Source organism: Lontra canadensis, unplaced genomic scaffold (genome assembly GCF_010015895.1).
Source record: "Lontra canadensis isolate GAN:19392208 unplaced genomic scaffold, GSC_riverotter_1.0 scaffold98, whole genome shotgun sequence".
Taxonomy (NCBI): Eukaryota; Metazoa; Chordata; class Mammalia; order Carnivora; family Mustelidae; genus Lontra; species Lontra canadensis.
In genome coordinates, this window is record NW_022631092.1 from 5,735,302 (window position 1) to 5,750,824 (window position 15,523).

Sequence of the window (15,523 nt, forward strand, 5' to 3'; positions counted from 1 at the left end):
ACCAAGGTTATCAACAAAGCAGGTAGAAATTGCTCGGAGGGGTGCCTGGGTGGCTCAGTCAGTTAAGCGGCTGCTTTCAGCTCAGGTCATGATCCCAGGGTCCTGAGATCAAGCCCCACATGGGTTCCTGTGCCTGCCTGCCGTTCCCTGTGCTTGTGCGCTCACACTCACTTGCACGCATGGGCTCTGTGTCAAATAAATAAAAATCTTTTTTTTTAAAGATTCTCTTTATTTATTGGACAGAGGGAAAGAGACATTGAGAGAGGAGATCAGGCAGGGGGAGAGGGAGGGGGAGAAGCAGGCTTGCCGCAGAGCAGGGAGCCCGATGAGGGGCCGATCCCAGGACTCTGGGATCATGACCTGAGCCAAAGGCAGATGCTTAATGACTGAGCCACCCAGGTGCTCAATAAATAAAAATCTTTCCCAAAAAATTGCCTTGAGAGTTCAGGAAGAGTAATTAAAAGAGAACAGGAAAGACTTGGAAGGAGGGAAGAGGACGACAAAAGCAGAAGGTAGTGAGACTTAATGAAAGAGGTAAAGTTGGGAGCACGTGGTAGTTGACCTTGTTTTCTTGTGAACTCAGTGTGAGATCATTTGGGGGAAGTGGAGAGGCAAGGACTGTGCTTGTATGTGGAGAAGTCTGGTCAAATGTTAGAAAACTCATTTTCTGGAATGCAAGGATCTTGTTTTGCTCTTTTTCCAATATAAATTTATTATCCTGTGCTTCCTGTGTTTTTTGGCAGAAAAAAGGTGAAGTTTTGAACATCAACATTTTCCTCTTAATCAGCATTTGGGTGTGAGCTTCTTATGTGTTATTCCTGGAAATTAAAATTGACTACATATTTTATATTTGTGCATACAGAATGTTCCACCAAATGTTGATAGTGAATGCTCAGTGGAAGTAACTTAAGTATCCATCAGTGGGAACACTTTCAAATAATTACGGTACATTCATACAGTAGACAGTTGTGCAGCCATTAGAAAGAATGAGGTAGCCCTGTATATGTCCAATTGTTTTTTTAATGTTAAAGATTATATACTAAAAACAGATTTAGGGGCACCTGGGTGGTTCAGTTGGTTAAGCATCTGCCTTTGGCTCAGGTCGTGATCTCAGGGTCCTGGGATCGAGCCCTGCATCAGTTTCCCTGCTGAGCAGGGGGTCTGCTTCTCCCTCTCCCTCTGCCCCTGCTCTGCCCCCTACCCCGGGTGTGTGCTCTCACTCTCTCAAATATATAAACAAAATCTTTTTAAAAAGAAGAAGAAAGCGAGATTTAAAGCAATAATGCAATATTGTATGGGAGGGAGTTATGTTTGATGTCTGTGCATATACAATCCCAATGCTACATGAAAAAACTGACAAGGGGCACCTGGGTGGCTCAGTGTTTGGTTAAAGCCTCTGCCTTTGGCTCAGGTCATGATTCCAAGGTCCTGGGATCAAGTCCCACATCGGGCTCTCTGCTCAGCGGGAGCCTGCTTCCCCCGCCACCTCTGCCTGCCTCTCTGCCTTCTTGTCATCTCTGTCAAATAAATAAATAAAATCTTTAAATAAATAACTGACAAAAGGTTAATAGTGTTTACCCCTGGGAAGTGGGATTTAGAGATGGAGGTAACATTTACATTTTTCTTTATACCTTTTCCACTTGTAGAGTTTTAATTGTACTTTGTGTATTTTTTAAATTTTTATTTATTTATGTTTATTTTTTAAAGTTTTTTTAATTAGCACAAGTGGGGGAGCAGAGGGAGAAGCGGGCTCCCTGCTGAAAGGAGCCCAGTGCAGGGCTCGATCCCAGGACCTGAGATCATGCCCTGGACAGAAGGCAGACACTTAACCAACTGAGCCACCCAGGCTTCCCTGTACTTTGTGTTATTTAAAAACTTAATTGTGGGAGTGCCTGGGTGGCTCAGTGGGTTAAAGCCTCTGCCTTCAGCTCAGGTCATGATCCCAGGGTGCTGGGATCGAGCCCCGCATCAGGCTCTCTGCTCAGCAGGGAGTCTGCTTCCTCCTCTCTTTCTGCCTGCCTCTCTGCCTACTTGTGATCTCTGTCAGATAAATAAATAAAATATTTTTAAAAATAAATAAATAAAAAATAAAAACTTAATTGTGGGTGTCAAAGTGGAAGGATTTTGAGTCTTTATTTTTTTTTTATTTTTTAAGATTTTATTTATTCATTTGATAGAGATCACAAGTAGGCAGAGAGGCAGGCAGAGAAAGAGGAGGAAGCAGGCTCCCTGCTGAGCCAAGAGCCCAATGTGGGGCTCCTATCCCAGGATCCTGAGACCACAACCTGAGCCGAAGGCAGAGGCTTTAACCCACTGAGCCACCAGGCGCCTCTTAAGCTCTCAATTTTAAGTGGATTTTACATATATGTTATTAACCCTGTTATAAACCCTGCACAAGCAGGGGGGATGGCAGGCAGAGGGAGAAGCAGGCTCCCTGCTGAGCACAGAGCCAGATGTGGGGCTCGATCCCAGGACCCTAGGATCATGACCTGAGCTGAAGGCAGGCGCTTAACTTACTGAGCCACCCAGACCTCCCTATTTATTTTTTTTAAAGCAGCAGTATTATTAAGCAGTACTTTTCCCCTGACATGGAAATAAACACAAATATTAAAAAATTTTAAATCAATCTTCTTGACTATTTGTGCTTTAAAAAAATGCAGTCCTTTGGGGGTACCAGTGACCACAGATTGGACTCAGGTTTTTGCTGGCATTTGGTTCCTGCCATAGCCCTGTATGTACATGTTTATATGTATTTTTATATTATCATTGGTGTATTTTCAGGATAAATTCCCAAAAGTGGAATTCGTGGGTCAAAGAATTAAGGCACAGGTAGTTTTTTATTTTTAATTGAAGTGTAGTTGACATGCAGTCTTATAGTAGTTTCAGACGTACAGCATAGTGATTTGATATTTATATACATTATGAAATGTGCACCATGGTAAGCGTAGCTACCATCTGTTACCTTACGAAATTATTATAATATTATTGACTATATTCCCTTGCTGTATTTTATATCCATGATTTATTTTATAACTGGAAGTTTGAGGCATTTGCGGTGGCTCAGTTGGTTAAGCATCTGCCTTTGGCTCGGGTCATGGTGCCAGGGTCCTGGGATTGAGCCCCATATTGGGCTGCCTGCTTGGTGGGGAGCCTGCTTCTCCCTCTCCCTCTGCTGTTCTCCCTGCTTATTCTCTCTCTCTCTCTCTCTGTCAAATAAATAAATAAAATCTTTTAAAAATCAAAACAAAAACCTGGAAGTTTGTAGCTCTTAATCCCCTTCACCTAGTTTGCCCATTCCCCCCCTCCACTCTGGCAACCACCAGACATTTGTTCCCTGTATTTATGAGTTTGCTTCTATGTTGTTTGTCTTATTTATTTGTTTTAGCATAATAGTATAAAAATGGCAAGATTTCATTCTTTTTTTTTTTTTTTAACATGTTATTTATTTTAGAGCTAGAGAATGAGTGAGCAGCAGGGTGAGGGTAGGGGAGGGAGGGACAAGCTGACTCTGAGTGCAGAGCCCGTGTGGGGCTGGATCCCACAATCCCAAGATCAGGCCCTGAGCCTAAATCAAGAGTTGGATGCTTAACCGACTGAGCCACCCAGGTGCCCCAATTTCATTCTTATGACTGAGTAATGGCATACATAGTTTTGTTAGATGTTACCAAATTCCCTTCAGTAGGGGCTGTATAGGGGCTATTCCATTTTTCATTCCACTTGTAATATATGAGAAGTACCATTTTAATATATTCATGTTGTCCTTTAAAATGTGAGAGAGTTGTGTGTATATACTTAGATCTATATGGATATGTATGTATTTTTGTGAAAGGGACATAGAATAGGCCGGTTGACAATCCCCTTTATGTTTATTGCTTTTAACCTTTTTTTATTCCTTGTATATCACAGTTTAGCGTTATCGAAAATCCCAGAGGTCAGGCATCCTTAGAATCATAATGGTTGTGTGATGCTTTTGTGAGTCCCAGTTTGTTCTCTGATTTAGTTCCAATAAGTAATTTTCATCAGTGATTTCACATTATTTTAGAATGTTCAGCCCTCCAGCTGTTTTTTAGTAGATCTTGCTGGCCTGAACAGTTTTCCTCTGATTACTTTTCAGGGACTGGAAATGATGAAATTTATGGTTTTTTCAGTAGCAACTGTAGTTTGAAAGCTAGAGTGAACGTTCAGTTTTAGAATTTTTTCTTTAATCTGCCAAAATCAGAAAATCTTGTGTGGTTTTTAATAATGCATTTGCTTCTGATTGTTAAGGATTCTTAAGGTAACATTAAGAAGATTGGTGACTTCTGTAGAAAGATAATGGCCTGTTCTCTATTTATGTACTTTCTGGGTTTCAAGTTTTTTTTTTTTTTTTTTTTTAAAGATTTTTATTTATTTACTTGCCAGAGAGAGAGAGAAAGCAAGCGAGCACAGGCAGGCAGAGTGGCAGCAGAGGCAGAGGGAGAAGCAGGCTCCCCGCCCAGCAAGGAGCCCGATGTGGGACTCGATCCCAGGACGCTGGGATCATGACCTGAGCTGAAGGCAGCTGTTTAACCAACTGAGCCACCCAGGCGTCCCTCTGGGTTTCAAGTTCTTAACTGGACTTTTGTCTTTCTCAACAGCAACAATGGTGTGGTTGGTGAATATGGCAGAGGGAGATCCAGAAGCCCAAAGGAAGGTATCCAAAAACTCCAATTATAACGCACAAAGTAGGTGTCTTTTATTTGGTAATTTCCTGCCTGGTTTTTCCAGGTCATTGTCCTGTTATATTGGCTAACAGCTGTGAAGCAATGATTTTAACCTCTGTCTTTGGTCATGGACTCTTGAGAATCTCCTGGAAGCTGTGGTAATACCCAGTAAATACAGATAAATATTTAAGAAGTTCAGGTGCTCTAAACCCAACCATACAGCCAAGGGACCCTAGGTAAAGAATTTCTGCCATTAAATGACATTAATACCATTATGGAAAGGTTCAAGTTGAGGCTGTGATTTAAAAAAGAAACAGTAATCTTGCTCTCCAAACATGTAAAAATGAGAGCCTCTTACCTGATATGGCCAGGGTAACTTAAATATGATTTGACTTAAGATGCGATCATGTTTATACCAAGAAGACAAAATATTCCAGGTGGACATGACATTCTGGAGGAGGGTAGATGTTGCAGGATGATCAGGCTGGGAGATGGAAAGGCCCCTTGTGGATACAGAGATGATGTCCAGGCAGGCATAAGTTAGGAGTTGTTAGGAAGAATTGGAATAATGGCACACTAAAAATAGTCAAGAAGAAAAGAAACTTTATAAGAAAAACAAAGAGCTAACCTTAGAGGAAGCTGGGAAATAGGCAGAGCAGTGGCAAGAGAAGAAAAAAGGGCCTTAATGGGAAAAGGAAAGTATAGGTTTAAAGAGCCATGAAATCTGCTGAGTTAGAATTTGGGTAACAGCAAAGAGCACATTTTCAACTGGGAATTTTGCAGCAGAACCAGTAGGAGACCTGATGGAGAAGAAGGAAATATATTGGAAACGATTGCTACAAATCTGGCTATTGTGTTGATCTGTGTTAAGCTGAAGACTATTAAAAGATGAGTTGTCTATGAGTATATATGTGAGTATGAGTGAAAAACATTTTATTCTTTAGACAAAACTTTTTTAAAAGATTTTTATTTATTCATTTGAGACAGAAAGAACATGAGCAGGAGGAGAGGGAGAGGGAGAACCTGACTCCCCGCTGAGGAGGAAGCCCAACATGGGGCTCGATCCCTCAACCCTGGAGATCATAACCTGAGCCGAAGGCAGATGCTTAACCATCTGAGCCACCCAGGTGCCCCACGACAAATATTGATTGAGTGCCTAACTCTGTGCCTCATATTTTAACTAGGCACTGAGAATGCAGCACTGAACAAGATATCATGTCCCTTCGGAGCTCATGACCTATTTGGACAGACACAAATGTTCAACAAATAATTTTATACAGTTGTGAGATGCACTACAAAGGAGAAGTATGGTTGCTATGAAAGTTTACAGTAGAGGAATTTCATTTACTCTGGAAAGTCAGGAAGGCTTCCCTGAGGAAGTGATAATAGGTGGCAACCAACTGACAAGTAGAAGAACTTTCCAGAAGAGGAAACAATGGGGAAGAGCGGAGCTAGGTGAACTACAGAGTTCCTCAGTGGGAGTGCTGTGGTATTTTGGGTGGGCAGTTCTTCATTATGTGGGGTTTCGCTCTTTGCAGGTTATTAGCTTTTCTGGCCCCTCACTCTGAATGTTAATTTTGGTTTTGTGGTATTGCAGTAGGCAGAAAGCCCTCCATCCTGGATATTTCCAAACACCCCCTGGAAGGGAGGTGCTACGCACTGGCTAAAAACCACTGTGTTAGGAGAACTAGAAGTTAGATTGGAACAGAAAAACACAGGGCTCCGAAAGGGGTGGCTTGAAAGGTTCGCAGGTAGGAGTGAGGAGGGATGGGGCAGAGCAGGGACTGCTGTTTTTATTTATAAATCTTATGCTTATATGATTTTGTAAACTCCAAACCATGGATGATTCAGGATTTGTGAGGACTTGGTTAGGAAAAAGAATACAAGTTATGAATACAGAATTCCTGTGGCCTCTCTGAAGTATGCCATGTGAGTGAGAGGCCTGAGGCTTGCAGTCTTCATGGTCAATCCACCTCTATGAACATGTTTTACTTGTATTACATAATAATAATAAAGGAGGGAAAAAAAAGTTTATCAACTTCACTTTTGTATTTTAATTATCTTTGATGTATGGATGTTTCTCAGGACTTTCATTTTATGCTTACAATTTTGAATCTGATTGATAGTCATTATAACACAATGGCTGGTCCATAAAAAAATTCACCCCCCTCTCCTGCCCCACCTCCCCCATAATGGTCTGCTTTTTATCTTAAGTCACTAAAGCCATGGTTGGGCTTTCAGCTGCCAAGATCAGAAAACCCAAGTCAGTTGCTTTACACAAAGAAGAATTAGGTTCTCTCGTGTGACCAGAAGTCCTGAGGTGTAGGCCTTTGTAGGGCTGGTCGGTTTTATGATCCAATGATGTCATCAAGGGCCCAGGGTCCTTCCATCTTCCTGCTCTGCCATTCTTAGATACAGGTTTGGTCCTCAGCCCACTGCTTCTCATGATCAGAAGATGACAACTGTTGTTCCAGACATCATATCCAGATGAGACATCATCCAGGCTTAGAAAGGGGCGGTTTTGTTTCTTCCTTGATTCTCTCAAAGAGTGAGAAAAATATCCCCCAAATTCAGAGCAGACTTTGCCTCCCCACGCATTGGCTAGTACCACCCCCACCCTTAGAGCTTTTATTGGGAAGAGGGATGAAATTACCATGCTTGGCTTGGCTTGGCTTGATCATGATTTACCCCCAGAGTCATGTGCATGAGAGGCAGAAGCCCAAACCAATCAGGACTCTGCCCTCAGGAAACAAGGGAAATGGTTATTGGTCAAGCAACTTCCAGGCACTTCTACAGCTTATGATTTGTGGTTTAAGAGCCAACTAACCTAGTTACATGACAGGTGGGTAGTTATTGTTCCCGTGTAGTTTTATTAAAGGTATTAAGAAATTTTTCTAAAATGTTAGCTATAATTTCCACTTTCTCTTGAAGGCACCGAAAGTGAGTCCCAAGACCCTGTGACAGAGAGCGATGATGGTGGCTTCAGTGAAGAGTGGGAAGCCCAGAGGGACAGTCGCCTAGGGCCTCATCATTCTACAACTGAGACACGAGCTGCTGTGCAGGAACTTTCCAGCAACATCCTCACCAGTGAGGACCCAGAAGAAAGTACGTGCATTTCTCTGTGTTGAATAGTCTTGGGTTCTTTTACGTGCTGCGTTACCAAACTCCTCAAAAATAAAATGAATAGAGAGTGTTACGGTCTAATTCTGAATAACAGATTGAAGCTTTTAGTGGGACATGCTCATAATTACTGCTTTTCTCATAGTTCAGTTTGTCAGTGGGCCAAATTCTGTTCCTCAGATTTTTGGAAATGGCCGTTTATAGCCTGAACATTAGGCATTTGTTTTATAAGGTAGAAGATTTTTTTCAGAATTATTATTGCAGTAGGCTTCATGACTGCAATATTTGTGTACAAAAATCTCATTAATACATTTCCTCTTCCTGTGCAGAGACCTGTGGATTTGAGTGTTTCAGCCTTTTACATATTCCCTTTGCTAGCAAGCACTGTATTTTATGAATTTTAAAGAAAATCAAAGGGATTTAGGTTATGGGGAGAAATGCAAACATTTGTTCAATGTCTAAGAATGTTGGCACTTGGATTTCCTTTAGCACTTGGGGCTTCTTGGGAAAATGATCAAGAGCCCCTTTGGTTCGGGCTCAGTCATCTCTTCAGTTAGTCTTAAAGATGTGTTGTTGTTTTTTTTTTTAAAGATTTTTATTTATTTATTTGACAGACAGAGATCACAAGTAGGCAGAGAGGCAGGCAGAGAGAGAGGAAGCAGTCTCCCTGCCGAGCAGAGACCCCCCCTCCCCCTGATGCGGCGCTCGATCCCAGGACCTTGAGATCATGACCTGGGCCAAAGGCAGAGGCTTAACCCACTGAGCCACCCAGGTGCCCCATGATGTGATTTATTAAGAGATTAATACAGTTTCCAACTAAATTATTCTTGGTGGATTTTTTTTTTCTTACAAAAGTGAAGCTCTGGATTAAAACATTATAGTTAAAAATGTTAAGTAATTTTAGAGAAAGAAACCCCTAGGTTTCTTAGCTTCTTTATTTGCTCATCATTGATAATTATGATCTGGACATTATCCTTCAGCTTAAGCAGAACGCTTACAGCTCAGCCTTACTCTTTTAACTTGCTCAAAACCTGGGCGTATCCTTGACTTTGGTGCTTGGCTGAATTTTCCAGATGTTAGAGCCAGCTACACCCTGTGACTTTCATACTCCAGGGAGACTAGACACGGTTGCCTTGGCTTACAGCCAGGCTTGATCTTGTCTTTGCTGGTGTATTCTCTGCCTGCAAAGTTACTACTGTAGTCAGGTTGCCGCTTCCCTTCCTCTCATTTCTCAGGGGTGCCTGCAGCCAAAAGAAGGAAAGAATATGTAGCTGTTGACCATAGCAGCAGCATGACTGTTTCATGATTGTCCTTGCCACTTGAGTGCTCACTCCTGATCATTTCCTCGTGTGCTCTTTGTCTTTTATGTCTGTGTGTGCGCGCGTGTGTGTGTGTGTTTGTTGTTTTGTTTTTTCAAAGATTTTATTTATTTATTTGACAGAGATCACAAGTAGGCAGAGAGGCAGGCAGAGATAGAAAGGGAAGCAGCCTCCCCGCTGAGCAGAGAGCCCAACACAGGGCTTGAGCCCAGGACCCTGAGACCATGACCCGAACCAAAGGCAGAGGCCTCAACCCACTGAGCCACCCAGGCACCCCTGTTGTTTTGTTTTTTAAGGAGAACCCAGGTATTGCCTCCCTAATGTCAGAATAATATTTTCTTTTTCTGGGACCAGTATAAACTAGTAACTGAAATTCTTTCATCATCTTTGCATCCAGTAACATAACCATCTTGTATTGTATTATTATTATTAAGTAAGCTCTACACCCATTGCCAGGCTTGAACTCAAGACCCTGAGATCAGAGATCCCATGTTCTACTGACTGAGCCAGCCAGGCACCCCTGATTACATTAATGTTTTAAACCAGACTTATGGTTACTTATTTTAAAAAGTCTCAGTTTACACTAGAATTCAATTTGTAAAAAAGCACATATTATCTTCCAAAACAACCTTTAAAAATCAGCATTTAATTGGAAACTGAAGAGTTCTTAATTAGAAATGTAAAATATTTTTATTCAATGTGAAGGTAGTTGGTCTTCCTTCTAATGGCTTTCAAAATATACTTCCCTCAAACGTCATGCCGGTAGCCGGCTCATCCTAAGTGTGCCACCAATCAGTAGACTTAACACTTACCAACATAGTGAAATTAGCCTGGTGTTTGCAGGAGTAGAAATTGACTCCTAGAGATTCTTTTCTGTAACCTCAAGGGAAGTGTGGAAGATGAATTTTACTATTCTCTTCAAATGGAAGAAGAGATTTTATTTTATTTTTTTTTTAAGATTTTATTTATTTATTTGACAGAGCTTACAAGTAGGCAGAGGCAGGCAGAGAGGTGGGGGGGGGGGCGGGAAGCAGGCTCCCCACTGAGCAGAGAGCCTGATGCGGGGCTTGATCCAGGACCCTGGGATCATGACCTGAGCCGAAGGTAGAGGCTTTAACCCACTGAGCCACCCAGGTGCCCTTAGAAGAGATTTTAGTAGTAAATGTTTCTTGAAATAATACATTTCAGGAACTTTCTTTTTAAGATTTTATTTATTTATTTAGAAAGAATGAGAGAGCATGAGCGGGTGAGGGGCAGAGGGCGCGAGAGGGAATCTTCAGGCCCTCTTCCTGCTGAATGTAGAGCTCAAGGAGCTGCTGCATTCCAGCACCCAGGGTTCATGACCTGAGCCAAAACCGAGTTGGACGCTTAATAGACTGAGCCAGCCAGGTGCAGCATCGGGCAGTATTTTGTTTTGTTTTATTTTTAGTAAGATTTATTTATTTATTTTAGAGAGAGCTTGAGAGAGGGAGGAGGAACAGAGGGAAAGGGAGAGAAAGAGGGTGAGAGAGAGAATCTCAGGCAGACTCCCTGCGGCACACAGAGCCTCACGTGGGGCTCGATCTCACAACCCTGAGATCATGACCTGAGCTGAGACCCCAAGTCAGATGCTTCACCGACTAAGCCACCTAGGAGCCCCTCAAAGCCTCACTTTTTTTAAGATTTTAAGTAATCTCTACACCCAGCGTGGGGCTCGAGAACTCACAGTCCCGAGATCAAGAGTCACATGCCCCACCACTGGGTCAGGTACCCCTCAGGCAGTTTTTAATATGTTTACATTTTTAAAAAGATAATAGGAAGTATTTTTTATGTTACATTTAAGCTAGGCAAATATTACACAGCTAGAGGTTGTTTAGAGAAATCTTACAATTAAAGTAAATAGTCACCATCATTGATTGTCTTTACTATGTCTTATGTTTGGTAGACCAGCAGATGCTCCTTTTAATATTCAGGGAACACCATATTACTTGAAATTATTTTTCAGAGTTAATAAAAACAAAACAACACAATAGAAGGCCTAGACTACTATTAGCAAATAGCAGTAAAATACTAGCAGCCGGTCCTAGCATTAACACTTGCTAGTAGCCGGTCCTAGCAAGAACACTTGCTCGTCCGTTTCGACTAACCTAAGCGGTTTCCATTGCTGTGGTTTTAGTTATTTGGCTATGGCACATTTTGATTGAATAAATCAAAAGGAGCTATTTAAAGAAAAATTCCTGAGCAATGTGATATTTCTTAGATTTTCATTCTGCTTCGATTTCTTCTGCTTGTAGGTGAATAAAACGTGACATTTCAGTAAATGCCTAAAGAAAAAAACTGATGGTTACTTGTTTCCTTACTCTAATTTTGCTAATAAATAATGTATATCTTTCCATGAAAATGAATTCTGTGAAGTATAACTATAGCATTTGCCATAATATTGCTGTTAAATGGAAGCCTATTTTTTTTTAATTTTATTTTTATTATGTTCAGTAAACGTAAGCCCATTTTTAAATTTTTTTTTAAACATTTTATTTATTTATTTGACAGAGAGAGAGATCACAAGTAGGCAGAGGCAGGCAGAGAGAGAGGAGGAAGCAAGCTCCCCGCCAAGCAGAGAGCCCGATATGGGGCTCAATCCCAGGACTCTGGGATCATGACCTGAGCCAAAGGCAGAGGCTTTAACCCACTGAGCCACCCAGGCGCCCCTCATTTTTAAATTTTTAAATATTTATTTAAGTAATCTCTACGCCCAGTGTGGAACTTGAACTCATGACCCGAAGATCAGGAGTTGGGCACTCTTCCAGCTGAGCCAGCCAGGCACCCCTAAACATAAGCCTTTGAATGAAAAAGTGAGGCTGTGATTTTAAAAGCTTTGATTTAATACATAATTTTCGTTTACTTTTTTTTTTTTTTAAGATTTTACCCATTTATTTGACAGAGAGAGAGAGAGTACACAAGCAGGGGGAGCAGCAGAGGAAGAGAGAGAAGCAGGCTTCCTGCCATGCAGAAAGCCCGATGTGAGGCTCAATCCCAGGACCCCGAGATCATGACCTAAGCTGAAGGCAGAGGCTCAACTGACTGAGCCACCCAGGCGCTCCATTTTTGTTTAGTTTTTGATAACTTTAGTATATTCACGGAATTGTTCAGCCATCACCACAATTAATACTGGAACTATCTCATTATCCCCAAAAGAACCCACACTCCTTAGCTGTCAAGCTCTCTAGTCCCTCCCATCCCCCCCATTTAAAACACATAATGCAGTGATTTTTATTATATTCAGAGTTGTGCAGCCGTCCCCACAAGTGAATTTTAGAACATTTTCATCACCTCATAAAGAAACCCTGAACTCATTAGCCCCCATGTCTCGCCAACACCAACAAATATACTATTTTTTTTTTTAAAGATTTTATTTATTTATTTGACAGAGAGGGAACCCAAGCAGGCGGAGTGGGAGAGGAGGAGGGGAAGCAGGCTTCCCGCCGATCAGGGAACCCAGATGCGGGGCTCAATTCCAGGACTCTGGGATCATGACCTGAGCTGAAGTCAGAGGCTTAACGACTGAGCCACCCAGGCACCCCCACAAATGTACTCTCTTAATAGAGTTGCCTATCCTGGACATTTCATATAGATGGAATCCTACAATATATGGTCCTTTGTACTGATCTCTTTCCCTTAGGGTAATGTTTTCAAAGTTCATCTCTGTTGTAGTATGTGTCACTACTTCCATTTCTTTTTATAGCCAAGTAATACTACATTTCACATATATCCCACATTTATTACCCATTCATCAATTAACAGACATCGAGGCTGTTTTCATTTGGGGCTGTTATGCGTAATGTTGCTATCAATATTCGTGTACAAGTTTTTGTGTGGACATGTTTTTATTTCTCTTGGGTGTATACCCAGGAGTGGAATCGCTAGGTCATATGGTAATTCTGTTTAACCTTTTGAGGAACTGCCAGGCTGTTTTCCGAAGCAGCCATCCTGTTTTACATTCCCACCAGCGGTGTGTGAATGCTCCAATTTTTCCACATCCTCACCAACACTTATCTGTCTTTTTGATTATAATCATTCTAGTGGGTGTAAAGTGGTATCTTAATACAGTTCTCATTTGCATTTCCCTATTGGCTAATGATGTTGAGTATTTTTGGTGTGTGCTTGTTGGCCATTTTTATATTTTCTTGGAGAATTGTATTCAGATCCTTGGGCCATTTTTATTTGTCTCTTTATTATTGAGTTGTAATGGTTCTTTATATATTCTAGATACAAGTTTGTTTTCAGATACAATTTTTTTCCTGCATTTTAAAAATTTCATTTCTATAACATTTTTTCTGAAGAATTTAATTTTAGTTCCTTATAGCACTTAACATTTGAAATCAGTCTTTCTAAGGTCATTTGTTTAGCCTTTATAGATGCCAAGAACTTTTTAAAGATTTTATTTATTTGTCCGAGAGAGAGAGGGAGAACACAGGCAGAGCAGCAGGCAGAGGCAGAGAGAGAAGCAGGCTTTCTGCTGAGCAAGGAGCCCGATGTGGGACTCAATCCTAGGACCCCGGGATCATGACCTGAGCCGAAGGCAGCAGCTCAACCAAATGAGCCACCCAGATGCCCCTGTATTTTTTTTTTTAAGATTTTATTTATTTATTTGACAGCACAAGTAGGCAGAGAGAGAGGAAGGGAAGCAGGCTCCCTGCTGAGCAGAGAGCCCGATGCGGGGCTCGATCCCAGGACCCTGGGATCATGACCCGAGCAGAAGGCAGAGGCTTTAACCCACTGAGCCACCCAGGCGCCCCTTCTGTATTATTTTTTAACTCTTGATAACAACTCTGTGAAATGGCCTATTTGTAATCCCCATCTTAGGGCTGAGGGATTTGAGGATTAGAGAAATTGAACCAGCTTGCTCCGGATCATACAAGTACTTCAGTAGTAGAGCTGGCCTGTTGTGTGCACATGAAACCAGAGAGTGTATTCATCAGTCTGGGAATGTTAGCAAGTTAAAGGGTGGTTCACAGCTTCGGAGTTCATGGGTCGTATGTTTATCTTTTCCACTAAGGAGGAGCTCACTCTGGCTCCCACAACTCAAGAAGAACACTGATTTCTCAGTAATAACTTATTAACCAGCACTCTGCTTCTCCTCCACATGTGGAATGGACCATACTTCTCAGGGCCCTCCACCTGTCTCCTGGGAGTAGTTCTCTAACCTTTAAGACCAGGCTCAAACTTCAGTTGGGAATAATTACTTAACAGAAAGGTAAAAGGCAGTTGTAAAGCTTTATGGATTAGTAGTGGGCCCCAAAGTTAAAACGTATCTTTTGAATCCAATGTTTAGCCTTTCCTTATTACTTTGAAAAGAATTTGAAGGGAAAAAATGTTTGATAACAGAAAACCTAAGGCCTTTGCATTTCTTGCAAGTTTTAGGATCAGCTTGTCAGTGTCTGTAAGCTGATAGAAATATAAGGAATTTTGAATATCCAAGACAATTTTGAAAGAGAAGGGGCGCCTGGGTGGCTCAGTTAAGCGGCTGCCTTTGGCTCAGGTCATGATCCCAGGGGATCGAGCCCTGCACCAGGCTCCCTGCTCAACAGAGAGCCTGCTTCTCCCACTTCTCTGCCTACTGCTCTGCCTAGTTGTGCTCACTCTCTTAGCTCTCTCAAATAAATAAAATCTTAAAAAAGAAGAAAAATTGGTGGACTTAACACTATTTGACATCAAAACTTACTCTAAAGGCATAGTAATCAATTCAGGCACAAGGACAGGCATATAAATCAATGGAACAGAATTACAAAACCCTTATATTTATGGTCAATAGTTTTTACAAAGGTGCTGAAATAATTCAACAGGAAAAGGATATAATCTTTTCCACAAATTGTGCGGGGACAATTAGCTATCCTCATGCAAAAGAATGAATGGAAACCCCTGCCTCATCCTATCCATCCATCAGGCACACAATCGAAAATGAACTCAAAATGAATCATAAACTGAAATGTAAGTGGTAAAACTAAAACTTCTAGAGGAAAACAGAAGAAAAACATGACTTTGGGCTGGGCAGAGTTCTTCAATACAACACTAGTACATGGAAGAAAAAATTGATAGACTGGACTTCACCAAAATTAAAAACTTTTGCACTTTAAAAGATGCCATTAAGAGGGGCGCCTGGGTGGCTCAGTGGGTTAAAGCCTCTGCCTTCGGCTCAGGTCATGATCTCAGGGTCCTGGGATCGAGCCCCACATCGGGCTCTCTACTCAGTGGGGAGCCTGCTTTCTCCTCTCTCTCTGTCTACTTGTGGTCTCTGTCTGTCAAAAAAAAAAAAAAAAAGATGCCATTAAGAGAAGAGTTGTTTAAAGCGGGGGGGCGGAGGGGGGCGCCTGGGTGGCTCAGTGGGTTAAAGCCTCTGCCTTCAGCTCAGGTCATGATCCCAGA

The 15,523-nt window shown here is 41.7% G+C and overlaps 1 protein-coding gene across 3 annotated transcripts in view; it reads left to right on the forward strand.

Moving 5' to 3' along the window:
* PSEN1 (presenilin 1) overlaps positions 1–15,523 on the forward strand; it is a 69,944-nt gene that overhangs the window by 48,460 nt on the left and 5,961 nt on the right. For all 3 annotated transcript variants that reach the window (XM_032837449.1, XM_032837451.1, XM_032837450.1), the window contains 2 exons: positions 4,617–4,703; positions 7,614–7,787. In XM_032837449.1, coding sequence (XP_032693340.1) covers positions 4,617–4,703; positions 7,614–7,787 — 261 coding nt within the window. The remainder of the gene's footprint in view (positions 1–4,616; positions 4,704–7,613; positions 7,788–15,523) is intronic.